Source organism: Anabrus simplex, chromosome 5 (assembly GCF_040414725.1).
Source record: "Anabrus simplex isolate iqAnaSimp1 chromosome 5, ASM4041472v1, whole genome shotgun sequence".
NCBI classification, from domain to species: Eukaryota; Metazoa; Arthropoda; class Insecta; order Orthoptera; family Tettigoniidae; genus Anabrus; species Anabrus simplex.
The window spans coordinates 401,470,080-401,492,969 of record NC_090269.1 but is presented as its reverse complement, the minus strand read 5'-3'; the positions used below and the strand labels follow the sequence as shown (position 1 = coordinate 401,492,969).

General features: G+C 37.1%; 1 protein-coding gene across 1 annotated transcript in view; it reads right to left on the bottom strand.

Moving 5' to 3' along the window:
- Positions 1–6,465: 6,465 nt before the first annotated feature.
- LOC136875005 (U11/U12 small nuclear ribonucleoprotein 48 kDa protein) overlaps positions 6,466–22,890 on the bottom strand; it is a 152,824-nt gene continuing 136,399 nt past the window's right edge. The window contains exon 6 of the mRNA XM_067148719.2: positions 6,466–7,892. Coding sequence (XP_067004820.2) covers positions 7,020–7,892 — 873 coding nt within the window. The 3' untranslated portion in view covers positions 6,466–7,019. The remainder of the gene's footprint in view (positions 7,893–22,890) is intronic.

Sequence of the window (22,890 nt, the reverse complement as noted above, 5' to 3'; positions counted from 1 at the left end):
CACTGGTCGAGCACTACACTACATGACAGTCAAGTAAAATATTCAACCTGTGATGTAACTGAGGCATTTATGCTGATAATAATGAAGATTTATCATGTAAATAAACAGTCTTGCAGTATGTACATTTTAATTTGGTGCACCCAGTGATTCAAGTATGTATGAATATTATGTAACTAGCAATTACTTATGTTAGCCGGGCGGCCTGTAAAAATGGCAGGGCGGTGCGCTCATCAAAAAGGTCCTAGGGAGAACACTGGCAACCTTCATACTGGTGTTTGATTTGGTGCTGAAATGCTATCTTTAGAATTTCAACCTCTTCACTTTTCTTTCTCAAGCTATAACGGTTTGCTTAACAATATCTGCCCTTATATTAATTAGTGTAATACCCGCATAAGGTATAGCGAGTAGAAAAGCGTAGGTCATTGTTTCTTTTATCTATGGTGAAACAGTTTGAAATAATTTTTAAATAAAATAGCATTTTAATCAAGATATCCATTTATTTCATTCTGTTGCTTCATACACTTTCAATACATCATAAAATGCAAACTGCATCAGAGGAAACATTCACCTTCTAGTTTAAAACGGAACATATCTCGAGCGTTTGTTTCTTTAATATGCGCACCCTTCGATTAACTTTTTTCATAAGAATACTACAAGTAAAGTACAGATTTTTTAAAAACAACTCAACCTATAGATATGTTGTGGGTATCCACAGGGTATGTATCCATGTGAGAGGTAAACATTATTTTGATAATAATTAAAATTAAGTCTGATTATTAAATGCAAGGAACATACAATACCATGTGATCGTTCTCTTCTTTTTGAGTGACTATACAACCTAACACATTTATACTCTGTAACAGAAAGGAAGAAACAAGTGCATTTTTTTTTTTTTTTTACAACTGGCTTTTTCGTCGCACAGACACAGATAGGTCTTATGACGATGATGATGGGACAGGAAGGGGCTAGGATAGGCCTTAATTAAGGTACAGCCGTAGCATTTTCTTGGTGTGAAAATCAGAAACCATGAAAAACCATCTTCAGTGCTGCTGACAGTGGGGTTTGAACCCACTATCTCTCGAAAACTTGGATTCTGGCCGCACTTAAGTGACTTCAGCTATCAAGCTCGGTAAGTCCAAATTAAGTCCTACATACAAAGTTAGGAATATAGAAAGGAACGCATTACAGGAAAATCATAGGAAAATCTCCCAACATGGGAGAAATAGAACAATCTCCAGATCTTCATACAATGTCGTCTTCAAATAGACTGGTTCTCTCCTCATCAAACCCAGGTTTTTACATTCATTTCTTCTCAGCCTCCAATGAGCTCATTGCTGCTTCCGAGCTTTATCAGGAAGGTAGGTTTCAACGTTCTGAGAGGCAGGTGAAGAAACAAGCCCATCAGGGCTGAGAAGAACTGTGACTGATGAGGAAAGAGTAAGTCTGTTTGAAGACAACATTGTATGAATATATGGAGATTGTTCTTGTCTTTTTTTTTAATTTTCTATTTTTCCCTCTTCCCATGCAGACATCTTGAGTTTCTTTTATTATTTGTTCCTTTCTGTCCCCCCCCCCCCCCCACACACACACACAGAATATATATTTAGGGTATTAGTCACACAAAGTCAACAATTCTTGAGAATTCTTCTACAATCAAATTACCGTGTAATTCCAAATATCACCCGCCACCGAATAACACCTGTGCCCAGAATTTCTTATTACAAAATTTGGAAAAAAGTAAATCACATGTTTAATGACCAATTTGGAAAATGTGCCATAAAACTGTTAATTACAAGTAATAAAAACACCACATACAGTAATAGTCTGCTGTTATGAGTACAGCATATAGTGAAAACCCCATTGTGACAAGTTTTTTAACGCTCCTCTGCAATATCCTAGGGTTACAACGAAAATTCTTTCACTCGTCTACCCCCAAAGAGTATACAGTAAAACCTCGATGCATTGTTTTTCAGGGGGAGGGGGAACTTGACGACGGATGCGGGAAAACTATGAACGCGGGCAACATAAAAAATAGGGGAAAAGCAAAATAATAAAATATGGGTACTGTATTTGGACATTTTTTGTTACGTAAAGCCAAATATTTACAGCCAAAAATAGTAAAGATAACATATGACTTGAGAAGATGGAATAATTGGATTTCCAAGTCGCTTTTGTGGTATATAAAAGATATTTTAACAGATTCAAGATGCCTTTGTACATATCTCGGCCTTTCAAGAATGTTAATTGCTTACGTAATTGAGGTATTTATCTTTATTTCCTCCCCTGCGAACCATGTGACCATGCCGTGGTTGGGAGGCTTGCATATCCCAATGAAGCGATCGCCGAGCCGCAGGTGCAACCATATCGGATGGGTATCTGTTGAGAGACCAGACTAGCGAATGGTTCATCGAAAGGAGAGTAGCAGCCTTCCGGAAGTTGCAAAGACTGCAGTCTAGATTATTGACTGATACGGCCTTGTAATAATACTCAACATGGCTTAGCTGTGTTTATTCTGCTACACGGCTGAAAGCAACGGGAAACTAAAGCCGTAACTAACTCCCGAGGACATGCAGATCTCCCTATATGAATGATGTAATGATGATGTCTTCCTCCCAGGTAAAATATTCCGGAGGTAAAATAATCCCCAATTCAGATCTCCGGGCGGGGGCTACACAAGAGGGGGCAATCATCAGGAAGATGGATACTGAGATTCTGCAAGTCAGAGCGTGGAAAGTTAGAAGTATGAATCGTTGTAGTAGGTTAGAGAATCTGAAAAGGGAGATGTCAGATGTAGTTGGTATAAGTTAAGTATGTTGGCAGGAAGAACAGGATCTTTGGTCAGGCGACTACAGAACTATCAACACAAAATCAAACAGGGGAAATGCAGGAGTTGGTTTAATAATGAATAAGAAAATAGGACAGCGGGTAAGCTACTACAAACAGCATAGCAAAAGGATTATTGTCAAGATAGACCCCACCAAAATAGTGCAGGTCTATATGCCTACTTTTCCAGCGGAAAATTGAGAAATCAAAAGAATATATGAAGAGATAGAAGATTTAAAATAATATGTAAAAGGTGACGAGAATCTAATTGTGATGGGACACTGGAATGCAGTGGTAGGCCAAGGAAGAGAAGGTAATACAGTAGGAGAATTTGGATTGGGACAAAGGAATGAAGGAGGAAGTCGGCTAGTTGAATTCTGCACTGATCACAATTTAGTCCTTGCTAATACTTGGTTTAAACAATGGCTGTATATGTGGACAAGACCTGGAGACACTGAAAACATACCAAATAGACTTCATTTTGATTAGGCAAAGATTCAGAAACCAGGTGTTGGATTGCAAGCGGATAAGCTACTACGACCAGCATAGCGAAAGGATTATTGTTGTCAAGATAGACCCCAAACCAATCCCCACCAAAATAGTGCAGGTCTATATGCCTACTTGTTCAGTGGATGATTGAGGAATCAAAAGAATATGTGAAGAGATAGAAGATTTAAAATAATATGTAAAAGGTGATGAGAATCTAATTGTGATGGGACACTGGAATGCAGTGGTAGGCCAAGGAAGCGAATGTAATACAGTAGGAGAATTTGGATTGGGACAAAGGAATGAAGGAGGAAGTCGGCTAGTTGAATTCTGCACTGATCACAATTTAGTCCTTGCTAATACTTGGTTTAAACAATGGCTGTATATGTGGACAAGACCTGGAGACACTGGAACATACCAAATACACTTCATTTTGATGAGAAACCAGATGTTGGATTGCAAAACTTGCCCAGGAGCACATGTGGACTTTGACCACAACTTGTTGGTCATGAAATGCCATCTGAAGTTGAAGAAACTGAAGAAAGAAAGGAGATAGGATCTAGACAAGTCGAAAGAAAAGAGTGTGAGGGATTGTTTCAAAGAACATGTTGCACAAGGTCTAACTGAAAAGGCTGAAGGAAAAACAATAGAGGAAGAATTGACAGTCATGAAAAATGAGGTCAGAAGGGCTGCTGAAGAAATGTTAGGAAGGAAGAAAAGATCAACTAAGAATCAATGAATAACTCAGGAGATACTAGACTGGATTGGTGAACGACAAAAATACAAGAATGCAAGAAAGTAAGAGGGCAAAAAGATTAAAGATTAAAGAATGAAGTGGACAGAAAGTGCAAGAAAGCTAAGGAAGAATGGCTAAAGGAGAAGTGCAAGGATGCTGAAGGTTGCATGGTCCAAGGAAAGGTAGATGCTGCATACAGGAAAATCAAAGAAACCTTTAGAGAAAGGAAAACTAGGTGTATGAATATTAAGAGCTCAGATGGAAAACCACTTCTAGGAATAGAAGACAATTGGTGTGGAACAAGAAGAGGCTGCTGATGCTGATGAAATGGGAGACCCAATTTTGAGGTCAGAATTCGACAGAGCTCTGAGAGACCTAAATAGGAACAAGGCACCTGGAATTGATGACATTCCCTGCCTTAGGAGAAACCAGCATGGCGACGTTATTCCATCTAGTGTGTAAGATGTATGAGACAGGACAAGTGCCAACCGATTTTCGGCACAATGTTGTTATATCTATTCCTAAGAAAGCTGGTACTGACAAGTGTGAAAACTACTGCACCATTAGTTTAGTAAGTCTAGCCTGAAAAATTTTAACACGTATTATATACAGAAAAATGGAAAGACAAGTTGAAGCTGAGTTGGGAGATCAATTTGGCTTCAGAAGAAATGTAGGAATATGTAAAGCAATCCTGGCTTTACATCTGATCTTAGAAGATTGAATTAAGAAGGACAAGCCCACGTACATGGCGTTCAGAGCTCTAGAAAAGGCATTTGATAATGTTGATTGGACCAAGCTATTTGAGTTGTGAATGTGATTGCGATCAGATACTGAGAATTAAGAATTATCTATAATCTGTATAAAAATCAGTGTGCAGTGATAAGAATCAAGGGTTTTGAAAACAAGCATCAAACCAGAAAGGAGTGAGGCAAAGCTGCAATTTTTCCCCCTCCTTTTCAATGTTTATCTAGAACAGGCAGTGCCAGTAAAGTAAATCAAAGAGAAATTTGGAAAGGGAATCACAATCCAAGGACAGGAAAACAAAACCCTGAGATTTGCCGATGATGATGATATTTTATCTGAGACTGCAGAAGATCTAGAAAAGTTGCTATGTGGTATGAACAGATTCTTGGGTAAAGAGTACAAGATGAAAATAAATAAGTCCAAAACAAAAGTAACAGAGTGCAGTTAAACGAAGGCAGGTGATGCAGGTAATATTAGATTAGGAAATGAAGTCTTAAAGGAAGTACATGTATATCGTTACTTGGGTAGTAATAACTAATGATGGCAGAAGTAAGGAGGACATAAAATACAGATGAGCACAAGGAAGAACTTTCTTAATAAAAGAAGTTTGCTCACTTTGAACATTCATATAGGAATTAGACATTTTTGAAGACTTTCATCTGGAGCACGGCACTGTATGGAAGTGAAACATGGACGATAATTAGCTCAGAAAGAAAGAGAATAGAAGCATTGTTACATAAAATGCTGAACGTGAGATGGATAAATCGAATCACAAATTAAGAGATACTGAATCAAATTGGTGAGAGGAGATTGATTTGGCTAATTTTGATGAGAAGAGATAGATGTTAGGGCACATCTTAAGACACCCAGGACTTGTTCAGTTGGTTTTTGAAGGAATTGTGGGCGGTAGGGGTGGACCAAGGTATGAATATGACGAGCAGATTAGAGCTGATGTAGGATGCAATAGTTACGTAGAAATGAAAAGGTTAGCACAGGCTAGGGTGGAATGGAGTGCTGCATGAAGCCAGTCTATAGACTGACGACTCAAATAACAACAATTTTACGTTCGGAAATCTCGAATCTCGTGAGGAAAGTCAGGAAATGATGTATTTTTTAAATTCACGAATAATCACGAAATCTAATGATTTTCATAAAATCATACCAATGGCAGGAATTTAGCCTGAAAAATCATATTCACCTGTAAAAACAAAATTTGAGTAGACAAGGAAAAACCCCATCATTTGCCTACATATGTGATGAGGAAGCAGGAAGCAGCATGATCTTTACTGGCAGCAGTAGTAGTCAAAAATGCTCTCAAGTTGAGAGTTCCTGAGGCCCCTTTTAGTTGCCTCTTATGACAGCCAGGGGATACCGTGAGTTTTATTTTACTGCCCCCACCCACATGGGAAGTGTATTTAAGACGCAATAATAAAAGTTAGTGAGCAGTTTTGTTAATAGAATATTTGCTTTGCATAAAATAATTTTTTGTGTTGTAACTGGTATTTCACCAAATAAGCACAAAAATCGTAAAAAAAAAAAAAAATTGAAATAAACACAAAAACTGCTGCAAAATAAGCACCAAAATTGAGGTAAAATAAACACCACAAAGTCACACCCCTAGCCATTGCATTCTGTGTTGTTTTGTTATTTGAACACTACTACAGTATCATTGCAGGAAATAGCAAGCAGAGGAAAAACGTGCTATTAACAATAAGAGAATTAAATTTGACATGTATCATAGACTTAAGTGAGGCACAAGCAATAATAAATTAATGGATATGGTATCACATCATCTATTATCTATGACATACAAAGTAGAAAGATAAATTGTTGAAAATCTATTCATCCACAGAATCAACAAAGGCCATCACTGGACATTGTGTTCTTCAGAAACCTAAGCTGGAGCAACTTTACTTTGTTTTGAACCAATGGTCTACTATTAAACAGTCAGCCTATCTGTGGACCCATGATTATAGAAAAGGCTAAAGAATTGTACGAGAAGATGAAATCAATGGAGGGATGTTAGTCTGTTAGTCAGTTTCAAGTCTTACCCTAGAATAATGATCCACCAATTACAGATGGTGTATTACGAAAGTGATTATGAAGCAGCATTCTGATATCCTAAAAACTACGATAACTGGTAGTCCTTTGGCCCTAAAGGTGCCACATAAAGCAGCTTTTACAGTATCCGATTCATTTACACCAACGATCGTCTTTAATATATCGAAGGTCATCTTTCTTTATGACTGGATGACTTTTCTTTATGATAATGTTTCCTATCCTTGTCCTTATGATGTTTTTTCTCCTTCTTATGTTTGTGTTTATGTCTTGAATGAGAACTATTCCTTTCCCTACTTCTGCTCCTGCTAACATACTCATCATATCTATCAGGTGAGTGCGATGATCTGGCTTCCTCTGCTCTTCTCCTCTTTTTATACTCATCATTTCTCATACTTTCTTCCCTTTTCTTCCATTCACATTTATTATTGTTACTATAACTTTCATCTTTCTTAAATCTCCTTGCTTCATAATCATCAGATTTTAGAGAACAATTCCTTTCCCTACTTCTGCTCCTGCTACCATAGTTCTCATATCTATGTGGTGAGTGTGATGTTCTAGCTTCCTCTGCTGTTCTACTCCTTTCATGCTCAACACTTCTCTGGCTATCTTCTCCCTTTTCCCACTTGTGATAATCATTCTTATCACTATACCCTTCCTCATTCCTCACTTTCCTTGTTTCATAGCCATCTGATTTTTTAACATGGTCTTCCTCCTTCTTGATTCTTTTCTTTTCATAATCATCAGCTCTATAACATCCAACCCTCTTCATTTTCCTTCTCTCATAATCATCAATTCTTGAACTATGCTCATCTGCCTTCTTGACTTTACTGAAGTGATCATCCCAATTGTCTTCATCTCTTTTATGACTTCTTTCATGGCTATGGTAAATCTCCTGAGGGTCTACAGAGTGCTCAATAAAAGTTTCAGCCAGTTCATTGTTCTTATTGTCAGGAGAATTAACTTCAAAACTTTTCTCACCACTCTCACTTTTTATCATTTCTTCTAATACATCCATCTGGTTTTTAATCACCTCTCGCATAATCTGAAATAAAACAGGTATACCATTAGTACAAATGGGTTACTGTAAAAACAATACCAGAAAACACAATTTTGTAAAATACACACTACATATGAGTGAAACAATTTCCAACACTGAAATATAATTTATCATGCATACCATTAAATGAAACAATAAATATTAATGGTAATAATACTTTTATACATTAGAAAACAAAACGAAAGGCATAAATAAAGAAAAGAATCAACAGAACATAAGAAAAACTTACAAAAATTATAACAGAAGTAAGCACAGAAAATAGTTCTCTTTTTGGAGATTGTGTAAGTGATTTCTAAACTTAGATAAATGAGCAATTAAAATATATCAATGACCACTTAAGGGGATATAGAATCGGATTTTTGTTCAAATTTTTAAAACCATTTTTATAAACAATATTTATTCCCTGAAGCCTCCCCTTTAAAATGGTATATTGAACATTGCTCTATCACAATTCTAACGATGTCAAATTTAGATATTTCTCAGAAGTGGAGTGGCATCATTTTGTTCGCCATCTGTCATGGATGGCTGTCTTTCAAAATTTTATGCATGTTGACGATGCGTATGGCTTTTTGAATAATCTTCCACTAGCCCTTGGCATTTTAACTACAAGCTGAACAATGATACTTTTCAAAACACAACTTAAATGTGATGCATGTACACAAACAGTAAGTTCAAGAGTAAGTGCAGACAAGCAAACATTGAATGCATGCTGGCCAACAGCCCTCTCACAACTACCAATATGTCTCACACTGCATACATGTCACATTCGAAAGCGAAATGTTTTAAAACATACATACTACACTAGCAACCACCACAGAAACCCGCAATAGTGATTACTTCACTCCATATAGGGTTGGCGTCAGAAAGGGCATCCGGTCATAAAACAAGGTCAAATACACATGTGATAATATTGACAACTACGTAGCTAAAAACAGCAAGACAGACCATTAGGGGTGCCAAAAGAAAACTGCAGGATGCCTTCAGATGTGGTGAAGATGATGCAAACTATGGAGTAGGAATGTTTTAACTTTAAACTCAATTTCCTGATAATTTACTTTTTTTTTTTGCATTCAGGGAACATTTTCTCAGTTTCTGCTCAACATAAAATACAGAAGCTTTCAGGATATGTTTACTTAAATGTTTTACATACATGGAAACAATTTTATGTACATCTGTAGTTTCTTCAAAATGTTACTGGTCATAACTCATAATATATTGAAAAACGGTGATGAAAAAATTCTTAGGTAAGAAAAAATTATATTTCCCCCAATATTCCTGTTTAAAACATATTATCGTTTCAGTATACATAGAATAGCTGTTTCCATACAGAGTAAAAATTTGGGTTATGTACCTATCATGGTTCCCAAGAAAATGTTCCTATAAATTAACATTGTGAAGATAGGTGATTCCATATCCCCTTAAGGATCTTGCCATTCTTTCCATAGGGCCATGGAATGCAATGCCAAGATCATTAATTTGTGAAACAAGAGGCAGAGTGTTGTTATTCCTACATCATTATTGAAATTATATTTTCCCTTTGTTAAAAAAGTATATTATTTCAAAATTGTTATAATAAATTTTCAATCCTTTTTTTAAACAAATTTTTCCTACATGATGTACATTATCTTGGTAGTTTTCAACAATCAAGTGGACAAATCATTAACTTTTACAATTATTCTTTTGCACCATCAGTTTTTAGTTTACTTCCCTCCCACTTTGATTTAAAATCATATATTGCAATGAACAGAGCAGAGTGGCTGTGCATGTTAAATGTGCTTTAATTATGAGGCAGGCAAGCTTTGTACTCTGAAAGCGAGTCTTGAAAATGGTTTTCTGTGGTTTCCTATTTTTATGACCAGATAAATGCCATGACAGTTCCTCTTCACAGGCCACAGTTGATTCCTTTCATCTCCTTACCCAATTTCATGCACCAAAATTCAATCCATCCTCATTAGTTCTTCAAGTGAGACATCAAGAAGGGCATCGAGCCATACAAGCATGCCTTATAATTTCACCTAATCTCATCCTCGACCCTGTATCAAGAAAATGAGATGAAGGGATAGATATGCATATATTACATTTAATAAAGACTTGCAGAGTGTGTCTCATTAGCCTCAGGGGCAATTTGTGCCAAATAAATTCAATTCTCTCTCAATATTCATAATCCAAAACAAACAAATCCCATGGCACTGCAAGCCCTGATAGGCCTCGACCTACCATGCGACCATTGCCCAGACCGAAGGCCTACAGATTACAAGGTAATGCGTGGTTCAGTGCGATGAACCCTCATGACCATTATTTTTGGCTTCTCACTGCCAGATAGCTACTAAACTGTTCTTACACAGGCTGAGCAGATCTTTAACCAGCCCTCAGATTAACGTAAAAATCCCTGACCTGGTCAGGAATTGAACCCAGGGCCTATGAGTAAGAGGCAAACTCACAACCCTTAGACTGCAAGGTCAGTGACGTTCAGCATCCAGTACACTGAACTTTGCCATGCATTCGCACATACAGGCAAGGTTGAGAAAATTGATTAACAAATAGTTTGAATTTTAGAGTAGAGTGAACTTCGACTGAAATGTAGAGCAAAGGGAAAATTACTGATAGTCATCGGGAACATAAGCTTACAGATTAACTATTGATTCAAGTCTTTCTACTTACTCATGGAAAATGAAAGGGTCTTTCTTTGAAATATTGTTACTGAGTAACAATTCTCGATTTTGTCTTACATGCTATCTGGCACAAATAGCACTAGCAACACCATATTAAGACCACTTTAAAATTCAATGTTGATTTCTTTTAAAGATTTGATAGGTCCCAACCATTGAGCTGGCAAATGCCAGGTATCAGGCATATGGAAGTGCTCTTTCTTTTGTCACAATATTACAACAAATGAATTTCATTAAAGGCTTTCACGGCCGGTGTCAATATAATAAAAATCTTCCGGGCTATTATGCCGTGGTCCACTCCTCTCGCTTCTTTCAGACGTTTCGACTACTGCGGTAGTCATCTTCTGTGGCGTCATGTAGATACGCTCTCCTGTATCCCGCTGGCGAAGTGAGAGGAGTGGACCACGGCATAATAGCCCGGAAGATTTTTATTATTTTATTTATTTATTTATTTAGTCTGATCCAGGACACCCTAGATTTGCCATAAGACACAGAATAATACACAATAACAATTTTGAGGGAAGATAAAAAAGATTAATGTTTAAAAAAATGATAGGTTACAATTAACCATGTTAAATGGCATGAACTCCATATAAATGGTGACGAAGAATCGAAATGGAGTATTTGATGAGTGAGACGACTATCTCATCTTGTAGGCTTCTCGCTAGTTTATATTTTTGTCGCCATGTGACGAACGATTTGGGAATTGTTCCCCTCGCGCCAAAGAAAAGTCCAGTCACCGTAATTTTTTTATTGTCTACGTCAGTCGGCTGAAAGGCTGAAGATTCAAAGTGTACCGTAGGATCAATAATTTCTGCTTCGTTCCTTCGTCTGTCAATCGCTATAATATCAATCCTGCGAGTGCTGCCTCCTTCGGCGAGGCAGTGGACTTCTTCGTACACTTCTAGATTTTTGAGACAAAGAGCATTAGCAATCAGGTTTCTGATGATGTTATGGCGTCTGATCCTAAGCAGCTCTCCTTGAGGGCAACTCCCCAGCACATGTGGTAAGGTTTCATACTCACTGCAGTGTCTGCACTGGCCTGTGCTGGTAGAACGTCCCGGCAGAGTACGTACTGGTGCAACCATCGCGGTCATCTTCAACATCTCCCTCCATTCCGAACAAGTTAAACCATCTCTTCTGGTAACCCAAGAATTAGCAGCAGGAACTTGAGCAAATAACTCAACGCCTCTTCCTTTTTGTGGATATGCACACCAAGCTTCAAATTCGCGTGTTCTAAGTATATCACGCAGTTGTCTAACAGATTTCGTTGATATCTCTTCATTGAGTTGAAGTTCAGATAGGCAACGAGTTTTTATTGCTGTGAAATTTCGAACAGCATTTACGTGCGAATCATTCACAGCTTCTAGCTTAAGACTGATGTTCAGCTGTTGAAGGTACAATATTAAGATCAAGAAATTACTACAAGGAAACTTCGTTTAAATATACATCCACCTATTCAATACTGTGCATCGTCATCGGCACTAGGTGAAAGTGGAGTCATGACACACGTCGTCATCATCATTCGCGAACGTATTAAGAAAAAGAGGTGAATAATTTTAAAAAAATGCTCACTGATTTATCAGCAATGACAGAATTCAACCACACATTTACTTTTTTGAACAGAGATCTAGAAATCATTCAGGTAGTCAATAAGGGACCAATGTTATACATAATAGCATACTGATTTTGACAAAAGAAAAATCGGAACTTCAATCTTAACAAAATTTTGGAAAAACCCAATATATTGTTTGATGTGCTAATAATAATCAAATCTCAATTAAAAACTAATAAGTTGTCATCAACACACTGTAAGTGTAATGTCCCAACCAATGTCACTCCTTCCCCCTCTTCACCACTACCCTCCGATACGACTGCCTTGAGGTAAACAATTGCCTACACTCATACTGATGTCAACAACACATGAGTGTATACGCTTCGAGGCAGGAAGAGAATCGGTGAGCAGTTTTTACATTATTCACCTATTTTTCTTCCCTTTTGTTTCACATTGTTACTAAAAATATGCTTGGGTTTTTCAAATGTCTTTGTACTCTGTTAATTTTAACTTGTATTCTTGATGATATATAGCTGAAGAAGATCCAAACAAAGATTGAAACATGTACTAATTTAAAATGAAATGATTATTATAACCGACTATATGAACACAGTATTGAATACGTAGATGTATATGTGAACAAAGTTTCCTTGTGTAAATTTCTTGATCTTAATTCGTCACAATAAACAAACTATTCATATTATTTATTGAATATTGCATTAATTACATATCTATTGAAAAAGCACACAGTCTGTAAAACCTCGTTAAGATGTTTCAGCACGGGATAAGGAAAAAGAACCTGTTAGGCAAGAAAACGTACTACTGAATACACAAATAAAAACTATCCAACAGGGATATCGAAATACTAGATATGATTTTTTCCGACATGACGGCATTTTACACCGTGTATCCGCGGGCACAGAGAAAACTATATCTACCATTTCTAAAGATGAGAAGAGAATATTAAAAGGTCTGAAAAACACGAGAGAACAAATATGAAAACATTTTCTGTTAGGCATTCTAAAATAACAACAGTGCACTGAAAGGTGTGGAAGGTAAAAAAGACAATATGAAAACATTTACATGGGAGCCCCATGAAAATATCAAGTATTATTACAGATCACACTCTTTCTAAAACAAATGGAAGTAGAAGCCTTTTATTTTGGACCAGTAAGTTATTAAACATTATTTCCTGGTCTCACTCTTAGGCAATGAATTGGAGGTTAAACTTGACCCTGTGCGCCTACGACTTTGACCACCTTTTTGAACAACAAAACTTTGATTGACTAACTCGAATGATTGAGTTGAAGCTTGAAGGTGTGAGATTCAACATTCGTGGTACCTCTACACGTTTAAAATGCGTGTGCCAGTTCACTTTCTGACAGATTTTAATTTTGTCTTCATTAGTAAGGAATTATTTCATGACTTTTTCCATATCCATAACCTGGCTGTCACAAGAAAAGTATGCACCACGCTAGTCAACTTCACGCAATTACATTCCTAATCCAAAAGTAGGCTAAAGGCGACAAATATTCGCTGCCCTTCACTGTACCACTCAACAAAAAATACATTCCTAATTTTGGAATGGAATGCGAAATACAAGTAAAAACAGGCTCACCATATTATTAAGCAATCTTGCTGCTAACCGGCAAGCAAAACTGAATATTCCTGAGGCTGATGGCTTGCTTCCTGGAGGTGCAACTCATCCTGTGAAGTTCAGGAATTCAAGGCCTTTTCCTGTCAACACGCAACCGTGGCCAGGGCTCTTTCTTACCCGAGCTGGAAATCACGTTTCTTACACAAGGAATGATAAATAACATTTTCAGGGCTAGGAAAAATGTGATCATATTAAGTGGTTAAAGCAAAAATTCGTGACGCGATAAGTATACATTAATACGATGAGAATCGGGACTTCGAATGACATGCTAAGCGGGAAAATGTTTTAATGACGAATGCACCAACGAGGTTTCACTGTATTTGAATATATTCAAGAAATAGATTTATGGTCAAATACTGTACTAATGATTTGAGAAATATTGCCAAGAAGGCATTATATTTGCATTGTTTTGCACTCCTTTTCCTTGTCAACAATCTGGTGTATAATGTTCCTTGTTGCGTTTCTGTTCCTAAATGTTGATATAATAGAGTTATGCACAGATTCGTGTTTATAAGCAAGTAAATACCATTACTATGGCTGATAATTTGCAGGATCATACCAGTGATATTCAAGAAATGACGAGGGATCAGATTTTGAGGTCAACAATGATAATGACGTGCAATTTAAGGGCTTTTCATTACGAAGAGGTAATGAATATTATACCTTCCAGGGTGTAATGGTGTTATCCACCAGCATCGTCAACAAAAGCTAGAAATACCTCTGAAGGCCCGATAATCATTTAGGAAAAGGGAAGACTCCCTGAACAGATTCTAAGTAAAGTGTAGAAGTTGCGATGCAAGTTGTTTTTCAATTCAGAATAGCTCTAAAACTATATACAGTTGAAGACTGTTAATATGACCTCTGATGGTTTGATTTTATGTTTAATCCGACCATGACACAGCTCCAGATATGTACTGTACTTATGTACATTGTAAGCATGTCGGTACTTGAAAGGTTACATGCTGAGTCAGCTGGTGATACTTGACCAACTAGAGCATTCTGATGCTTTACCTAGCGAGTGCTTTTTTTAAAAGCCATTTCTTTTCAGTTTCAACCCAAAATGACTGCAAATGAAGCTTCTGTGCGCGCCATAACAGGCACATCCAAAGACGGTAACCACTGCAGACGATGTGGTGAGATTGAAACTTTGGCAGAAGTCTTAGGATCTTGCCCATTTGGCAAATGCCTATGGAACACTAGATACCATCACATCCAATCTTCCTTGGCCAATACACTATGTGGTAAAGGATATCTAGTACACGAAGAGGTCCATGGCCTCACAGTTGATGGTGGAACAAGATGAATCAATATGATCGCCTTCAAACCTGGGAGCAAAAAAAGTTCCATTCTCGACCTGACAGTCAGATTTGAAGCAGATGCACAACAGCCCGTTGAAGTTGATGAAGAAAAAAGAGGATATACCGTATTTACGCGAATAATACCCGCACATTTTTTAAAAATTTGGGGCACGAAATTGGGGTGCGGGTTTTATTTGCGTCAATGTTGGAATTTTTTTCCCCCAGCCTTCCTAAATTTAGGGTGCGGGATTATTCGCGTAAATACCTGCGCATTTAAAAAAATTGAGGCACGAAATTGGGATGCGTTTTTTTGTGTGTCAAAGTTGGCATTTCCTTTTTTCAAAATAAGCCTACCTAAAGTTAGGGTGCGAGGATTATTCGGTCGCGGGGATTATTAGCGTAAATACAGTATTCACCAATAAGTACAACGTTGAAGACATCGACGGCATAGGGCTCATGCTGGGTGCAAGCGGCACCATTCCTAAACTACTGGTTACCTACTTACGACGCTTTGGTGTGCCTAACGAGACCACTGTGAGCTGGGGCATACAAACATTGAAAGCCTCGATATTGACCTTGAGGCATCACCTCTATGCTCCATCCACTTAATTAAATCAATTGCTGCTTCTTTGTTTTCCCTAAATTATCAATAGAATGATTGTCTTTTTACTCTGTATTGTAATTAGATTAAGTAGTAAATTTATATTGTATGATATACTTTGTCGGATATATTGGATATATTCCTCATAATGTACCCACAAAGACGCACACGAGATGCTGTCAATTGGTACAATTATTTCATTCACATCTATTTACAAATTAAACACAAACATAACCTTAAACACTGCAGTCACAAACAAAACACTCACATCACAAAGCCACCATTTAAAAAATGCCAATTGCTGCACATGGAGAATGCAACCTTAACACACAGTTCAAACCCATTCTCTTTGGGTGAAAGAGCTGACTGCTTGAAAGCATGTCACAACACATGGTTACAAGTTTAACCTTGCTACACCATAACTCTACTAAACAACAACTCGTCGTAACCAATAACTCTCTAACCACTAACTCGTTACCATCAAGATCATGTGCTTGGCCAGGCTTCCAGAAAGATACAAAAAAAAAAACTACCTTTGTGATTTTTTTTTTTTTTTTGCTAGTTGCTTTATGTCGCACCGACACAGATAGGTCTTATGGCGACGATGGGACAGGAAAGGGCTAGGAGTGGGAAGGAAGCGGCCGTGGCCTTAATTAAGGTACAGCCCCAGCATTTGCCTGGTGTGAAACCACAGAAAACCATTTTCAGGGCTGCCGACAGTGGGGTTCGAACCTACTATCTCCCGAATACTGGATACTGGCCGCAATTAAGCGACTGCAGCTATCGAGCTCGGTGTGTGAAAATTCTAGAGTGCCTGACACACAGATTATAATGTACAGAATATTCTCAATCATTCCAGTGCCTATTACCATTCTGGAAGTTACAGTGTGTTTCACAATTATGGATTACAAATTATATATATACAGGTAACAATGAACTATAACCTCACACACAATACGATCGTATCATAATAATAATAATAATAATAATAATAATAATAATAATAATAATAATAATAATAATAATAATAATAATAATAATAACAACAATAACAACAATAATAACAAAATAATAATAATAATAATAATAATAATAATAATAATCATGATGATGATGATGATAATAATAATAATAATAATAATAATTCAAGCTCGACATTTGCATTAGTTACCCATGGGTGGGAGAATATTGTTGTCTGAGGTTATGTAGACAACACCAAACCGACAAACCGCAATTGGAGAGACATTCAACAAGATAAACCAAGCAGCAGCTTTTTAATACGAGCGTTGATTTACGTCCCTTTCAATCATCCTTATCAAATCCATTAGTTCAACGAACGGTCATTGACATCTATAAGAACATATCTTTTCAACAGCATTCGCCGAGGTCAAATGACAACAAGCATTTAAATTCCTTGAAGAACAACATTTATCCTGTTACAAGTTCAATCATCAAATTGACGATAAATTTGAATCTTTATAGACTCTTATCCACAAGGGATAAATAACTTTTTTACCAGATCTCATTACCAAGAAAATCCTCAAATTTAGCTCCTAAGATTGATTTTCACGTCTTCCTAAGATTTCAGACATGATATATATATATTTTATTTTATTTAATATTTAGTACTCTTTCTTCCACAATTTTAATGTATCTTCCTATTAAGCACATGTAATTAAGCCATGTCCTACAAAGATTTTATTTTATGATATTCTAATAGAGTAAGTTTTAAGTTTGTCAAAAATGTTCTAATGGTTCTTAAGTCATTATTTACGTATATAACAATTATTCGAGATTCAGATTTGGCTGATGATGCTCTGTAAGGGAGCAAAACATGTCCCATATATAACTTTTTAACTAATGAAGATATTTTAAATGTGACAACATTATACTGTATTGAACAGGTGGATTCATAATAAAACTTTATTATTGTATATTTCCATTAGTTACGCATGGGTGAGAGAATATGGTTTTCAAGTGATATCCGTTTATTGCACTTGCGTCACTCATTATTAGGATGTTACAGTACAATTTAAGATTCCCTTCGTAAGTTAAGATGAAAATAACGTCAAAACCGTTCGATCACCCCATTTGATGGTAGTTCATAAATTTTATTCTAAATTAGTTTCAGAAATAGTTTCAATAATAATAATAATGAAATGTTGTACGGCTTTTAGTGCCGAGATATCCCAGGATGGGTTCGGCTCGCCAGGTGCAGGTCTTTTTTATTTGACGCTCATAGGCGACCTGCGCGTTGTGATGAGGATGAAATGATGATGAAGACAACACATACACCCAGCCCCCGTGCCAGGGAAATTAACCAATGATGGTGAAAATTCCAGACCCTGCCGGGATTCGAACGCGGGACCCTCTGTACCGAAGGCCAGTACGCTGACCATTCAGCCAACGAGTTGGACATAATAATAATAATAATAATAATACTAATAATTATAATAGAGAACATAATAGCTATCAGGAAGATCAGAAACTCTAAATTTGTAATCACTTTTGTAGACTTTAAAAAGGCCTATTATTCAATTGATAGAAATACCCTACTTGATATTTTAAAGGAATCTGGACTTGATAATAAAACAACTGAAATAATTAAAGCAACATTAACAAACATCCAAAGTAAAATTTTTGGGAGAATTCTCAAAACCATTTGAAATAAGATCAGGTGTACAACAGGGAGATGGTTTGTCACCTCTACTCTTCAATTGTGCATTAGAGAAAGTAGTTCGAGAATGGATTGTGCATTGTGGGAGTGGTTTTCACAGGAAAGAAGAACAGGAATCCCACTGCATGGCCCCATTATGAAAGAAAACATGCTTATTTCAAATAAAAAATGGAATAATTTTACTGTGAGTGAAGGCCACTTGCACGCTGGAAGAAATGTCACACTGGGATTTGAAATATAATTTCAGGCGAGAAGTTATCAGCTGATGCTGTAATTTAAAGTGCATTTGTTTCACAATTAAAAAAAAATAATTGTAAAGGAATATAACACCCGATCAAGTGTAAAACACTGATGAATCGGGCCTGAACTATAAGATGCATTGACAAAGAATTCTTAATAATAATACTTTATTAACGGTAATAAAATTTTACACACAATAGAGAAAAATAAAACAAAACACACAAAAAAGAAAGACCAGTGGAGTATAAGAAGAGAAAGACCTACAAATATACCGGGTGGTCCACCAGCCCCTTGCGATCCAGTTTTATGCATCCCTTCACATTTACTACAATTCTGAAGGACATCGGCCCCTCTTCCTAAACCGAGGTAATATAATGAGATGTGCGTTTACGGGCTATAAGACAGCAGGAATCATGAGCGCCACAATTAATTCATTATGGGTACCTCGAATGAACTAATAAAACGAGTACAGATACGCAGGACACGTACTTTAAAACAGGAGGTGGACACACAGACCGGGAGCACGGTACTGTATATGCTGGGAAGTGGGCGCCGTAGGTCAAGTGCCGCAGTAGCTGACATGGCAAGCGGGCGGGGAGATATGTGATAGTGGATAGTGCTCAAGGTAGGAGGTTTGAATCCCACATAAACATTTTAACAGCCATTTGCCTGGGATGTGGTAAGGTTGCATGCTTGATAGCTTCCAAGGACTGGTTTGTTTATTTGACCCTGTGAAAGACTGTATGTACGTTGCATTGGGTATGGTGCTGGGTTGGACGAGTATGAGGAGATTATGGTTAGTGCCTTGCACGGATGCGGATATCCGCAGATTTATCTGCAAAGTTAGTGTCCTGGCGAACACAAACTGTATGACAGTGCGGATAATTTTGCTGACAATTTCTAAATAATGAAGTTTATTGATTTTCATTTGTGTATCCTTTCATTGTAGCCTGCGGTTAGGCAACCCTTGACACTGATATGGGAGGATGTGTATACAGTAAAACCTTGTTATTTCGAAGTCGTTGGGACTAAAAAATCGGACTTCGAATTACGTGATTTCGAATTAACCGTCAATTCGCAATTCAGAAGTACCAACCCTTGCCGTGTTACAAAATATTCTAAGGCCCGTTACTGCATGCAGTTAACCTTGATTCACAGTTTATACCGTTCAAATGCCATGAAAAAAGAACTATTTCCAAACTGTATCCAAGAAGGTGCATTTACAGTATTCAAATAATGCACCTAGATATCTCACTGGCAAACATAACCTCACGCAACGAAAGAAAGAAAAAAAAAAAAGCACGAGTCAAAGACGAGGAGGAATCTATGCTGGCTTCCATGTGCAAGTGCTTTATTCATTGGATTACTATACTGTATGCATTTTAGATGCCTTTTATTTACACAGAAAGTACTCGATGCCCTTAAAATTGAACTTTCCTGTGACTCTATCCTTGTGCGATTTCCCGCCATGGCACTTCTCTCGTACTTCAGAAATGTAAACACTTCCGCGTCACAAAGTATTCTAAGACCCATTAACATGCAATCGCCTCGATCACAGTTTAAACCTTTCATATGCCATGGAAAAAAACTATTTCTGAAATGTATCCAACAAGTAAATAAATGCAATGTAAATATTAATCTTATACCAGTTGTATAGTATCATTTGAAGTAATTCCACATACTGTATAACAGTTGACTATATTTGTAAGTAGTACAGGAGATATTATTAGAATTTTGTAAACAATATAAATTTATTAAGGATGAGCTGTGTGTTTAATAGAGAACATTGTTAGCGTAAATTGTATAATATTGTATTATAGGAAAATTTTCTTCTCTTGTTAATTTAATATTTAGCGTTTGACAATAATGTATTTTATTGTACCATTTGCCACCGAGGTAGACACCTCATTTGCAAATAAAGAGATTTTGATTTTTGATTTGATATGATTTATAATGTTCAAATAATGCACTTGGATAAATCACTAACAAACATAACCTCACGCAACGAAAGAAAAAAAATCACAATGCTTTGTACTGGCATGGAAAGTGCCCGACGCCGTTAAAACATTGTGGCTTATCCAACTTTCGTATGACGAGGGGATAAAGTCTTTCTTCTTTAAAACCATAAGACCGTTTGAGCTCACATTAAAATAATGCAATGCAGTTTCATCGGCAATGACAATATTGTTCGGTGCCGACATATTTATTATATGAGCCACGTTTTTCGTCAACTGACGGCATCGCCAGTGTTCGCGGATTCTGTTTTTCCGCACACTGCCTGTTGCGTGATATTACGGGGTTCCTCAAAAGGTTGAATACAAAATAATTCCGATTTCATTCAACTTAGCTATCATAAAGCGCGCTGTAGACCCACCGAAATGAGTGTAGATGCGGAAAACTACCCCTCCACGTTCCAGAACACGCATTCTATTATGACGCGGATAAATTTTGAGTTGAAATTACTCTGTAACATACTAGGGCCTATTGTTTTAAAATGTAAAGGCAGTTTCGAATTAAAAGACTGAATTTTGGTAATGGGGCCGACATTGTGCTTCGAATTACGAATTATCCGTATTTTGAATTAAGCAATTTAAATTACATGCAAAACTGTATCTCATGTTTCCGGGAACGAGAGCTTCTTCGAATTAGGCGGGATTTTGAATTAACCGATTTCGAATTATCGAGGTTCTACTGTATATATAAAGAGCCTTAAGATCATAAAGTAGTAAATCTGACCTAATCCTATCTGGCTCCTGCCTGCAGTTAGTAGAAGGAACAAAGGTTCAGAAAAAGAACAGTTTAATATGTCAGTAGTCGTGAGAGGCAATTCCAAACAACTCTGTCACTGTAGGGATCTGGTGTCAGGTATCAGGTATCAGGTATCAGATTTAGAAAAGGCATTCGATAATGTTGATTGGACCAAGCTATTTAAGATTCTGAAGGTGATTGGGATCAGATACCGAGAACGAAGAATTATCTACAATCTGTATAAAAATCAGTCCGCAGTAATAAGAATCGAGGGCTTTGAAAAAGAAGCAGCAATCCAGAAAGGAGTGAGGCAAGGCTGTAGTTTGTTCCCCCTCCTTTTCAATGTTTACATAGAACAGGCAGTAAAGGAAATCAAAGAGGAATTTGGAAAGGGAATCACAATCCAAGGAGAGGAAATCAAAACCTTGAGGTTTGCCGATGATATTGTTATTTTATCTGAGACTGCAGAAGATCTTGAGAAGCTGCTGAATGGTATGGAAAAAGTCTTGGGTAAGGAGTACAAGATGAAAATAAATAAGTCCAAAACAAAAGTAATGGAGTGCAGTCGAACAAAGGCAGGTGATGCAGGTACTATTAAATTAGGAAGTGAAGTCTTAAAGGAAGTAAATGAATATTCTTACTTGGGTAGTAAAATAACTAACGATGGCAGAAGTAAGGAGGACATAAAATGCAGATTAGCACAAGCAAGGAAGAGCTTTCTTAAGAAAAAAAATTTTCTCAGTTCAAACATTGATATAGGAATTAGAAAGATGGTTTTGAAGACTGTCGTGTGGAGCGTGGCATGGTATGGAAGTGAAACATGGACGATAACTAGCTCAGAAAAAAAGAGAATAGAAGCTTTTGAAATGTGGTGTTACAGAAGAATGCTGAAGGTGAGATGGATAGATCGGATCACGAATGAAGAGATACTGAATCGAATTGGCGAGAGGAGATCGATTTGGCTAAATTTGACAAGAAGAAGAGATAGAATGGTAGGGCAAATTTTAAGACACCCAGGACTTGTTCAGTTGGTTTTTGAAGGAAGTGTAGGTGGTAAGAACGGCAGAGGTAGACCAAGGTATGAATATGACAGGCAGATTAGAGCAGATGTTACGTAGAAATGAAAAGGTTAGCACAGGATAGGGTGGCACGTAGAGCTGCATCAAACCAGTCTATGGACTGATGACTCGAACAACAACAAGGGATCTATCCGTTTCAATACCTTCGGTGCAATGTAGTTAAATATTTACAATAACCACAAGTAACAATATTTACAATTGGAATAATAGGGTATCTAATCCTAGTTTATAATCCAACTTTCAAAGCTTCATATACTAATTCTAAACCCTAAATAAATTCAAAATTCTACCTTAAAAATTTACATTCGAGCCTATTAAGATGCAGATGAAGGAAGTGCGGATGCGGGTAACATTTTGTACATCCGGGCAGGGCTCTAATTATGGTCTGTTAGCTACGTCGTACATGTTCCAAGCTTCGCAGGCCACACATAAGGAAAAGTATGCCCCAGTGGAACGATA